The 12,880-nt window shown below is 41.9% G+C and overlaps 1 protein-coding gene across 1 annotated transcript in view; it reads left to right on the plus strand.

Annotated features, from left to right (window-relative positions):
- The window catches only part of Dbx2 (developing brain homeobox 2), a 29,727-nt gene extending 22,070 nt beyond the window's left edge, over positions 1-7,657 (plus strand). Inside the window, 2 exon segments of the mRNA XM_059247812.1 lie at positions 116-303; positions 7,105-7,657. Of these exon segments, the coding sequence (XP_059103795.1) occupies positions 116-303; positions 7,105-7,431 (515 nt within the window). The 3' untranslated portion in view covers positions 7,432-7,657.
- The last annotated feature ends 5,223 nt before the right edge of the window (positions 7,658-12,880 follow it).

Raw genomic sequence — 12,880 nt, forward strand, 5'->3', positions numbered from 1 at the left:
TGTAGAGAGAAAACAGCCAACCACTGTGCTCACTAGGAGGTACTACCACTCTGATAGGCAGAGGGGCTAATTTTCTCTAACCCTGGTGCCCTTTTGCATTTTCCCTTTCTGCCAGGAGAAGAACATGGGCTGCCTCTGCTCACCCAGGACTCAAATTCCAAAGCTCGAAGGGGGATTTTAAGAAGAGCTGTGTTCTCAGAGGACCAGAGAAAGGCTCTGGAGAAAATGTTTCAGAAGCAGAAGTACATCAGCAAAACAGACAGAAGGAAACTTGCTGTCAGCTTGGGACTGAAGGAGTCACAGGTACCAATGAAGAGGGAGATGCCCCATATTCCTAGTTTCAGCAGGAGCATGATGAAGTTTGTTCTTTTGGCAAGAATGTCTTGTGTCAGGTGTGGTACTGTGCCCCGAAGTGTTCTGAAGTGTTTGGTCTGAATTTTCAGTAGATAGAGACACATGGGACAAGTCCTGTGTGGAGACAGATCCACACACTGAGATGGCAAGGCTGAGCTACAACATGCATTTTTCTGAAATGAAGGGAAGTACCAAGGATGCATCACATGATTCTCATCCCCCCTCGTGTGTGTGTGTGTGTGTGTGTGTGTGTGTGTGTGTGTGTGTGTGTGTGATCTTTATACCCAAAGAAGCAGACTAAATAATTCTCTTCAAAACCAGTGACCAATTTTCCTGTCTTCCTTTTCTCTTTCAATCCCAAATCAGAGAGTGAATGTGAGGCTCCTGGGACCCTCTGGATGGGTGTCATTATTCTGCACATTTCACATCTGCAGCATCTGCATCTTCCTTGTTCACTAATGTTCCACACAGTTGTGAATGCAAATTTTGGGAGTGAAGGATTCTCCCAAGGTGGCCAATTAGCTCACAGAACACTAGCGTTTTTCTGTCATCTTCTGTATAAGCGCCCTCCTTCCCTGCCCTCCTGTCCATCTTCTGGATGGAGAAATGCAGAAGATTGAATGTAGGTCCAGTGCCATGTGGCAAAGCTGTTTGGGATCTAGGTTTCCACCCCAGGCAGCCTAATGTGGACTCTGGTTTCCTTAACCTTGAGCCACCATCTACAGCTGTGCAGGCTGTCCGCCCTATAAAGATGTCTTAGTAAGGGTTACCATGGCTGTGATGAACCAGCAACTTGGGGAGGAAAGGGTTTATTTGACTTACACTTCCATATCACCATTCACCATTAAAGGAAATCAGGACAGGAACTCAAATACAGCCAGAACCTGGAGGCAGGAGCTGATGCAGAGGCCATAGAAGGATGCTGCTTACTAGCCTGCTCCACATGGCTTGCTCAGCCTGCTTTCGTACAAAACAGAGAACCACCAGCTCAGGGGTGGCCCCACCCACAATGAGCTGGGCTCTCCAACATCAATTTCTAGTTAAGAAAATACCCTACAGGCTTGCCTACAGCTTGATCTTATGGAGGCATTTCCTTAACTGAGGTTCCTTCCTCTCAGAGGGCTGTAGCTTGTGCCAAGTTGGCATAAAAACCAGCCAGTACGAAGGCATCTAGCTGAAGGGGATGGTGGTCGCTGAAATGCAACAGGCGCTCCACTTCCCAAATAGACGCACATCCACTGGGATATTTTGAACTGGTGTGAAGGAGCTGAAGGGGAAGAGACACTATGTCAAACGTGTCCTAGTGTGTGAAATTCCTATTACCCTTGATTGCTTTCCCTGGGGAAATGGTATGTTCCACAAGTTGCCATGCCATCCTCAATACTTTATAGTTGTACAAAGCAGTATGTTGTGTGGTAGAGGGCTATTAGTCCATAACTTTAATTGATTGCTCAGTCTAAATTTAATGAGTGTTGGAGCTGTTTTGCATATGAATGGATCAGTGGCTGTATCTCTAGGGTCTATTTTGTTTGTGACCCTGTGCTTGGTGGATGGTCACACTCTTGGCATCCCCGGAAGTCACTTACCCCGTGGAGGTGAGATAGCAACATTGCCGTGACGTGTGAGACCAGAAGGGGAGGTGGGTCAGTAGTTGGCAAAGCAATTTATAGAGCTGCAGCCTTCTATGTCTCCCATGCCGTCCAGAGGCAGCAGCCTTGGCCAAGTCCACAAGCCCAGGAAGTCAGGTGACAGACCTCCCTCATGGGCAGGAGAGTGGGTGGCAGAGGCCTCCCTGGGCTTGGCTGGAGTGCCACTGGCAGGGATGAGAAGACCCATGGTCAGAGCGGAGAAAATACGCAGGTCAGGATTTCAGGGGGGAGCCCAGGGTTGTCTGTCAGCTTGAAGCAGATGCTGAGAGATGGAAGGGGCTGCATTCCACCTTGCCGTGTACTGAGTAAGTGTGAGCGTCTCTGACTGTCTGTGCAGCACTCTACAGAGACACTTGATATCAAATCCCAGTCATTTATAAGCTGTAGGGAAGGCTACAGTCTCCCCACACCAAGGAAAACAATGGCTCGTAAGCCCAAGCACATAGTTCCACTTAATTATGTTGTTTTAAAAGTTCAGGTATCTCAGAATGAATGCTTTTTGTTGTATTGAATTTAGGGGAGCATTGAATAAATAATTTAGCATTTTATTAACTTCTATGCTGATCAGCTATGGCATACAGAAGGGAACTTGAAGTTACAAATGAAAGTCCACCTTACATCTCTCCAATCCAGCTTCATTTTTACTGCTATTTATAAGTGCTCCTTGGTCCAGTTTACTGAAACAACAGACTCAAAATAAATTTGTATATAGGATGGATATGCACAAATTGCAATTACTCTCATGCTTGCGTGATGCTTACTGGTGACCCAGCATTTGATGTCCCTTAATGCCTGCAAGGATCCTAGGAAGTGTTTGCTATTTATTGTATTATCCTTGCTCTGCAAAAAAAGTTGGTACCTGGAATGTGTATGTGTGTGACTAACTATATTTGTCAGTGTGATGGCCTCTGTGTGTCCTTTTTGGCTTTTCACAAGTCAAGGAAGCTCTGATAGCCCTTCCTAGTCAGCCTGTGTTCTTCAAGGTCACACACCATCCCGGCTCCCAGCGTGGTAGATGAGTGTAGTATACATTTCTACCCCTTGTGTAAACAGATCCTTTTAGTATGAGTTCTTTGTATGTGGCCTCTGCAGCATTTTCTTAGGGGAGATTCTTTATACCATGGCAAGTGTTTCTGCACTACTTTGCTGTATCATCACTGCATGGTAACACAAGACATTCTGTTGATGACAATCACATGCATTCCTCCCAGATTTGGCTGTCATAGGCAGCACAGTTGGCCATGTAGACTGTTCAGCTCCTTTTCTCAAGTGTTGCAAGATGGGTCCTTTGTGCCTGACCTGTAGATCTTTATCATTTTATCTCATGTGAACCTCACTATACATCATCCTGTGGATATATAAGACATTTCAAGCTTTGAGTTACTTCTGGGTTTTTGGCATTGTATTTCTTTGTGTACTTAAAAAATAAGTTTTGTAGCTGGGTGGTGGTAGCACACACCTTTAATACCAGCACTTGAGAGGCAGGCAGATCTCTGTGAGTTCAAGGCCAACCTGGTCTGTAGAGTGAGTTCCAGGACAGCCAAGGCTACACAGAGAAACCCTGCAGAATTTATATATTAAAATGTTCATGTATATATTTCAAATTCTAAAAGATTAAAAGTCTTTCCAAAGAGTCTTAGATCAATCTAGATACTGATTTATATAAAATTTCCAGTCATCTGAGTCCTTTTATTGCAAACCCTTTATCCTTTATTCCTTGTCAGCCTTGTAGATGGTTGCATTTATTATTATTTCTTAGTTTGAATTTTCCTAGCTACTAGAATTTTAGAGGCTTTTGATAATTTATTGGCAATGTGCAGTATATGAATTGGCTTTTTATAGTTGTATATTTTCCACTAGTTGTACTTTTGTTGACATGCAGCAATTATTTGGGATATTAATCAAGATATTTAGAATATTGAGGTTAGCTCCACTTTCTTGTTACAGATATTTTAGCATCTCTGTCCACACTTGTGTGTTTCTTTACTGTGGTAAAATACGTATACAAAACACAACATTTTAACCTTTCAAAGTTCTAACTTCAGTGACACTGTGTGCATTTACACTGTCGCATAACTGTTGCCACAATTCATCTCCAGAGTTTTTTCATCTCGTAACACTGAAACTCTGTATCAACTCCCAGTACCTCCTTATTCCCTACCTCAGGCCCCTCCCAACTACCCCAAACCCAACACCTCCTCCTTCCCTCCACCCCAAGACCCTACCAATTACCATTCTGTTTTCTGTTGTAGTATAGAGAGAGACATATTGAGTATAAGAATTTTGTATGAGTGGACTCATACAGCATTTTATTAATTGAATTAATTTCCTTAACAATGTCTTCCGGTTCATCTATATTGTTACAAGTTTCAGAATTACCTTTCTTCCCAAAGCTGAATCATATTCCATTGTAGGGATGTACTGTATCTGCATAACCATTCATCTACTGATGATCTTGATTATTTCCAATATTTGGATATCATAGGTAATACTGCTGGGAAGCTATGTATGCAAATATCTCCCAGATTCCTACTTTGAATTCTTTTGAGTGGTTTTTTGTTTTTTCATGTGTTTCTAGTTTGTTTATTTGCACAGAAATGTCTGTTTTATGTAGCCAGCTCTGTCTTCTCTGCTCTGTCGTCTTCATTATTTGATGATTGCTTTAAAAGGAATTTGTGTCCTCAAGACTATAATTACAATCTCATGTACTTTCTTCCTGAACTTTGGTAGTTTTATTTTTATGTTTAGCTATTTAATCCACTTGGAGTTGTTTTTGTGTCCGTTGAGAGATGTTTGACTTCTGTGTATTTCACTAAATATATGTATTTCTCCATTGATTGTGAAGAAATTATTTCATGGCTTTTTATTAAGAGATTACTTAGATCAAGCTTTGTTTCTGTATCCCTCTGTCTCTCTCCCTCCATGCACATCACACACATGCACACACACACACACACACACAGATGCACACACACACACACACATACACAGCCACACATACACACATACATATACACACAGACACACACATGTACAGACACACACAGCCACACACATACACACACAGAGCCACAGACATAGATACACAGGTACACACATACACACAGACAGACAGACACACACATGTGCACTAGGGAAAGAAGAATGAAAGAAAGCAAGTGTGTGCTGAGCAAAGCAGATACACCTATGGGAAAAGCACTCTGGGTGAAGACGCACAGGAAGAACTAGGCAAGCTTTCCAGGAGCCAATGGCCGCTGCTAATTATAAATGCATTCAGAGTGTCCTGGTGTGTGAGCTTTAGAGCTGTTTTCTTAGCAAAAGCTGGTCTCTCTGCATTGTAACTCATTGTAACTGACTCAGCGGTCATTGACACTCAGGTGCCTGGAGTCCATGTCCTGTGCAGTCATTTAGATGGAAAAGTTGAAGAGACTGTTTAGTCAGTGTAGAAGGACTATCTCCAAGTGTGTGTGTGTGTGTGTGTGTGTGTGTGTGTGTGTGTGTGTGTGATTTTTTTTAAAAGTAGGATCTAATGTAGCTTCAGACTGACCTCAAACTTCCTAGCCAACCAAGGATGACCTTGAACTCCAGCTATTTCTGTGTCTGCCTCCTGAGTGCTGGGGTTGTAGGCATGTGACACTGTGTTTGTTTTGGGGTTCTGGGGCTTGATTCAGGCCTTACACATGCTAGGGGAGCGCTCTGTTCACTGAGAGGCATCCCCAGCTCTCTTGGTTGCTATATTTTAATAATTATTTTCTTGGGTAAACGTTTTTTCTAATGGAAGTCTTTTATAAATGATGACTGAGTTTGTTTGCTGATAGTTGCACACATGTATATAGTATGTTCTGATACCTGAACATCATCCTTTTCTAGTCTCTCTCTTCCCATTATCTCCTTCATCCTAGAATTGCCTTTCAAGCATTCATTGTTCTAGACTCACTGAGTTTAACTAGGGTTTTGTTGTTGTTTCAAAATGAAAATGTAAATTGTCAGTGCAAGGATGTAGTGTAGTGGCAATGACTTTTTCTGCTTTTGAAATGCCGGGGAAGTAGTTAGAAGCTCTTCTGGTCAAGGATGGCCGAGTGTACAATGGATAGGGTGGTTAATCACAGAGTCAAGTTGCGGTATGGTGGGGGAAGTTATGATTCAGATCAAACCACCTTCTGGGTTAATTACAATCATTTGTTATTTATTGGAACTAATTATCATAGTTTGATAAATCCTGGGAGTAATCAAAACTTGGAAGCTGTATAAAGCCCATATTTATCAAAGCATTACAAAATGTATTGTTAATTTAATGTTAAAAGCTTGTGGTGAGGTCTGCATGTCAACACAGCCTGATACCAGGCGCTGAAGTTCTTCCCTTTGCTCTGCTGTGTGCTCTTGAGTTGGTTAATCCCTCCAAACCTCAGTATCCTTAGATGTGAAATGAATACTTCATCAAGCCATAAAACACACATATGCACACACACACCACACATACACATACAAGCACCCTGCAATACACATAATACATGTATGCAAACATCATACACACACACATGAGCACACACAATACATACATATATAAACACCTTGAACATACACATATGTGTATATATACACATGTGAAAACATAACACACACACACACACACACACACACACACACACACACCCCTTCCATGTCAACCAACCAACTAAACCTAATACCCCCAAATCAAAACACACAGGGCCTATAGTAGTCAATTTTTCTTACATATATGTATTAGCATAGCTTAAATAATGTTTTAAAATACTTAAAACAAAATTAATTTCAAAATCCACCAAAAATACAGCATGTGGTCATCATCCCACACTCGCTCTGTTTAGAAGTGTACATGGGATGTTATGTTGATCTTTCTGGTGCTTTTCAAGGAACCCACAGGAAAAGCCACAGGGATTTTTCAGTAAGGAATTCTGCAGAATGTGTAGTAGAAGCAGTGGACAGTTGAAAACGCTGAAGGAAGGCGCTGTCTATGTGGTCGCCTAGCACGTATGAGACCCAAGTAAAAGAAATAAGTAAAACACTAAAGCTCTGTACCTGGAATAAGTGGTTTTTTCCCCCCTGATTATTTTATCGATAGGTGAAGATCTGGTTTCAGAACAGAAGGATGAAATGGCGGAATTCCAAAGAAAAAGAAGTGCTCTCCAACAGGTGCCTCCAAGAAGTGAGCCTTCAAGAAGACAGGCTCGCACGGCCCGCTGTGGGCTTCCCTCCTCCGTGCCCTGCCCTGTGGGAAGTCTCCCAGCCGCACTCAAGCCCCAGCTGGAGGGAGAATTCTCCAGAACCTGCAGAAAGACTGACCCAGGAGAACGCACGGGTACCAGAAGCAAATTCACTCCGAGGTGCCTTGTACTTGGGTCCTGAGAAGGACGCCGGAGACAAGGATGGACTCACTAGCGCCATCTGAAGGGAGCATGCGCCATGCTCAACTAAGAGAACCCTTAGCCTGTAACATTGGGATTAAAGCCAATTAGCGTGTGTCTCAACCCTGCCTTAAACTAACACCTTGGCATGATACCTGAGCTGAAGCCTTAGAAGAGCCAGTCTGCTCTTTCTTGTTTAGCCCTAGACGGAGGCTCAGTGTCTAAATGGAGTAGGACCTCCCAGGAGGTACGATAGGACTGAAAGATAAGAGCCAGTGTCGGCCCATGGCCTGTTCTGAATACGTGTGTGTATATATGCGTGTGTCTGTGTATATGTATGTAAATGCTCATTAAATACATTAGCAGAAACCAGTTCTCTCCAGGTTTTACATGGCGCAAATTTCCTTTTTTATATGAAGAAAAAAATTGAGCAAATATTCATTTTTCAAATAATGGAAAACTTTGGCTCCAATGCCACACAATGAATTATGTTTGCAAAAATTCTCATCTTCTGGCTTCTTTGGTATCCATCTGTAAGTGAATTTTAGCAAGCTCCGCAGTCCTAATCAAATGAGCCACAGCTAGAGACACATACTGACAATAGAGAGGATAAACTCAACAGGAATCTACAATTTCTGAAGGTAGTTACCAGTATTTCTAGTTTTCAGGTCTGAGATAGATGAGGCTATCAGTGAGGAAGGTCCGCATTTATCTGTGAATTGGCTTTTTGATCTCTTCTCTGTAGGGTTTATCCTAGACCAAGGTTATCTGAATAAAATAAACGCCTGAGTGGAAGGTTTGTCAGACAATGGGTCAGCCAGCATTCAGTAACTTTTTGATTATCTCTGCCGACTAGTTCGTAATCAGTGCCCCAAAAGCTAAGCCTGTGTCGCCGTTCTTAAACTGTGTCTAACAGGATGAAAAATCACAGTACGGACGGGCTCTGTGGTCAGTGCTGATCCCACACTACAGACAGTCTGAGTTTTCCACCTACTTGGTTCATACTACGTATGTTAGGTGGTTTTATATGTTAGCAGACACCACCCAGATGTTTTATGATTACTCTGAAGTAGTCTTTGTATAAAATCATATTTCTGGTAATGATTTTCTTAGTTATCCAAATATATTAATTCTAAGTTCATGAAAAAAATGTTTTACTTTGCAGGAAATGAAGAAAAAAAAGGAAACAGTGTGGTTTTGAATGAATCTTTGGACAAACAATGCAACTAGGAGTCTTTTATGGATCATTTTGTTCGTGAGCAAGTGAGGAAGTGATGGGGCTTACCTTCTCAGCTCTGGGCTCCAAGGGTTTAGTGTGCAGAAGGGAGAATATCTGAGAAAGTAACAGTTGTGATCAACACCAGGGAATTCTGTTTTAATGAAAGGAGCTTGCATTGGTACGTTAGCTGATGCCTTTGCTACCTTTATGTTCCCTAAAGGTCATGTTAGAAGGTTGTCTTTGAGCTTCCTTGTGGGAAGTGGGAGCCAGGGATCTGATGACTCCGTTTGACAACCTGTTTGCAAAGTGAAAACACAGGGTCCTTTCTCTAGTCCTGACCTTATTTGTAGGCTGTTCCATCTTGCCCGACACTGTGCTGAGTATCTAGGGTCTGTCGGCTCATTTAGCCCTCGTGGCCATAGCCCTGTGACGTCAACAGTCTTACTGATCAGGGTTCCTGTTTCTCCACCAAGGCAGCTGAGGCACTGCATGCAGAGGTGATCACCGAGTCACAGAGTTAGTAAAGTAAGGGGTCTATGCCCACGCCATCCAGTTCATGCCGTAAGGTCTTACCAACCCTGTGGGGTATGCGGCACCATGCATGTATTCCCATAGCTGCAGGATGCTGTATGTGTGTATTCACACAGCTACAGGAAGCCCTATCGGCAGAGAAGCCTGAGGGACACTGTGGTAAGGTTTGCTGAAGGAAGTCAGGAGTACGTTGTATTTTGCAGCCTCTGACTTGGGGAAACAGTATTCTCATCAATATTCTCCTTTCTATTAGATTTTTAAGTTTAGGTAAAGAATTGCCAATCTTCAACTCTGAGGCTCCTGTGGACCTTGGTTCAGAGAAGTCACCTCAGTGCATGATGGGCATGTCTTGGTTTTCACCATTCACTGATGAAAATCATAAAGTACTTACTTGCATGCAGCCATCGTGTCTTGAGAATAACTTGAAACTTGAATGAGAGAGATTTGTCAAGGGCTTTTGATGGTCCAGGTTGTAGAAATGGGTGAATTGCGGCTTGAATGACTTTCCCCCAGGAGCTCTGAGACTCAGTAGAACTTCTCCATGTAAGAATGGCCTGGTGCTCAAATATGAAGGCCAGGATTTCAATTGTCTTCCACCCTGGAATGTGTCTAGGAAAGACACACTTTAGAAAGACAGTTTACTGGGGCGTAGTGGTACCCTCACATAAGCATAGCCATATACACACTGTGTGCCCTCACACACAAGCATAGGCATAGTACACAATGTACCCCCCCACACAAGCATAGCCACAGTATACACACACGTGCCCTCACATGCAAGCATAGCTATGCTACACACATGTGTGCCTGCTGGGACTGCAGGGATGGGCGGGACTGGAGAAACCTTACTGATCAGGGTTCCTGTTTCTCCACCAAGGCAGCCGAGGCACTGCATGCAGAGGTGATCACCGAGTCACAGAGTTAGTAAAGTAAGGGGTCTATGCCCACGCCATCCAGTTCATGCCGTAAGGCTACATGTGCCTTTACACAGAGTATCTTTCACAGTGCACACATGTGTGCCCTCACAAGCATGGCCATGCTACACACATATGTGCTCTCACACACACACCATAGCCATGGTATACACACATGTCCTCACACACAGTATAGCCATGGTACACATGCCTTTCTGCCTTTTCTTTGTATTATCTTGTCTGGATTGCAGTGAATGTCTGGGTCCTTGCTAGAGAGCTCTTCTTTCTTATTCTCTGCTGACCCCACCCTTATCCTGGCTTTGTGTGAGCATTTTCTGTTGAATAGTTGCAGATTCTTTTCTGGAAGTGATAACATATTAGTATACTTCTTGTCCACTTTCCAGAGAAATACTGATTGTAATTAATACCAGGAACATAGAATCCTGGAGAATGAAATATTGAAGAAGAAGAAAAAAAGAACACCTCAAAAGGCATTTTCAATTGGTTTATAAGTAGATGAAATGAATGTATTTTTTAATATTTAGGGATTAGAAATATATAAACAGGTTAGAGATGATCATAGGCTTTGGAGACAATGAAGATGATTATCACTGATGTTTAAAAGACAACTCTGTCTTTTTAATAATAAACAAGAAAGCCAACTATTTCATCAAGTGATTCTCAGGATTTAAAACCCATCCACATGACCATACTGTAACTCCCAGACTCCTCTATCATCCAGATCCTTACCTCCAGCATCCAGAATCTCGTTTGACTCCCCCAAATCAATACATGTTCTTTACTTTAAATATAAAATTATAAATAATCTCTACCATAAGCTGCCTTTCCGATATCTCCATTTCTAAACTGCACTCTTCCTAGTGTTCAGCAAGACCCAGCCATCCCTAAGGCCAACGGTTCTGTGAAGATCTTGCATGGACACAATGAAGCTTATTGTGTTCCAAAGTTTGCTGGACTGTACCTCTAGGCACTTGATATTTTCTCCCCGTGTTTTCTTTCTCTTTCAGCATCTGCTGGACATTATGATTGAGACATTTTCCTCTATGTAGATAAATATGAGGAAGAGAAAAGGTCCTTGTCTTCAAAGAGCTTCTAAATTAGCTGCCTTGCCATGCAATGCTTGAAGTAGTCCCTATTACTCCTGGAAGGCTGCAGTGATTTTAAGAGGAAAAACTAGCATCCTCCAAACCTCACCTCTCTTTGCAATGAGGGCCTTCTTAAAGCTCTACTAATCAGAAACTAATCAGAACGACTCCTGCCATTCCTCCCAGATACTGTTGTCACAAGAGTCAGGAGTCAGAGAGGCTTCCAGAAGAATTCACTAGCTTCCTGTGTCCACAGCGAACCCTGTCTCTTTTTTTGGTCTGTTTGTTTGTCTAGCTATTACTTTAGTTACATTGTGTTATTTTTATTTTGGTTATAAATAAATGCACCTGAAAACAGCTAATGAAGTAAAAGTCGTGTAATTCCAGTAGACGGTCCTCTTGGGGAAAAAAAAAAAATTCAGCTACTTTTGAATGTGCAAGCATGTAAATACATATGTCTAAACAGATTTGGATTGTAGTGTCTATCCAGTTTCCCTGCTTTTTTTTCTGTTTGTTCACAGACCATTTTCCCACATCATTAAAGATTACTCAAAACCACGATGGCTTCACTGTTCTATTGTAACTCTTTTAGTTCTTGGGGGTACACCAAAAAGATACCAGGGTATGGGAAGAAATGACCACAGGACCCTGTTCTTCAGGAAAATAATCTATTGTGTTTATAATAAAAAAAATTCTCAGCAGATGAATGAAAGTTGAGCAAGTTTGGTATTACTCTTGGGAGTGTTCAGTATCAAGGTGTACCAAACATACTGAAGGGACAATGTCTTCTAAAAAGCCACTATGAAGCCTATCAGAATGTTCCTTATCCATTCATAGTTCAAGCAGATGCACATGCTTGGCCTTGAACAGAGCCAGCAGCAAAGTAATAATATGAGGTGACAGTCTACTTCCATCTGTGCCTTCCTGTCAGATTTCTACACTACCCAACTGTCTGTATTACTGAGTCAGTATTTTGTCTGTATTGCTATCTTCAAAGTGGATAGGATTCAAACTCAGAGAGCTGTGTCATCTGCCACCACTTTGAATGTTTATATATGGTTGGTGCACCCACATCATCTAGAATTATCACAATTTTATGGTTCTTTTCTCAAGGTTGATTAAATGATGAAAATTATGGGTGTTTTGAGAAGTGTTTGAGATCAGAATATTCCAAGGTTACCAGAGAGCCAGGAAACTTTGAGTATTATTCAAACCCAAAACAGAACTATCCAGTTCTTCACGTTAATTGAAGCTGAAAAACTAGGCATGTCATATTTGAAAAGGATATAGTGATATAATTATTACATAAGGTACACACACAAACATACACATACACACAATGGCATTACTAGAGGAAGAGGACCCTGTCAGCTCCTGGTGACTCATGATTTAAATTATATGACTCTATCTGACTCTCTTAAGATGGTGTCCCCTAGATGTTATCTTCTGTGTGTCACAGTTTTTTCTCTGTCTTTCCTTTGTAAGGACACCTGTCATTGGATTCAAATCAAATCCAGAGAGATCATGTCTCAAAATCCTTAAACTCAATTGCATCTTCAAAGGCATTCTTCTCAAATGAAGTCAAATTCACAGGACTCAGGGGTTTAAACATGGTAGATCATTTACAGGACCAGTACATTTTATCCCAATATATATCATAGTAAAAGGTCCAGAATCAATAAAAGTGAAGGACAGCCTCCCTTAGCATTCTTCTAATGCTATT

Source organism: Peromyscus eremicus, chromosome 20, assembly GCF_949786415.1.
Source record: "Peromyscus eremicus chromosome 20, PerEre_H2_v1, whole genome shotgun sequence".
NCBI lineage: Eukaryota > Metazoa > Chordata > Mammalia > Rodentia > Cricetidae > Peromyscus > Peromyscus eremicus.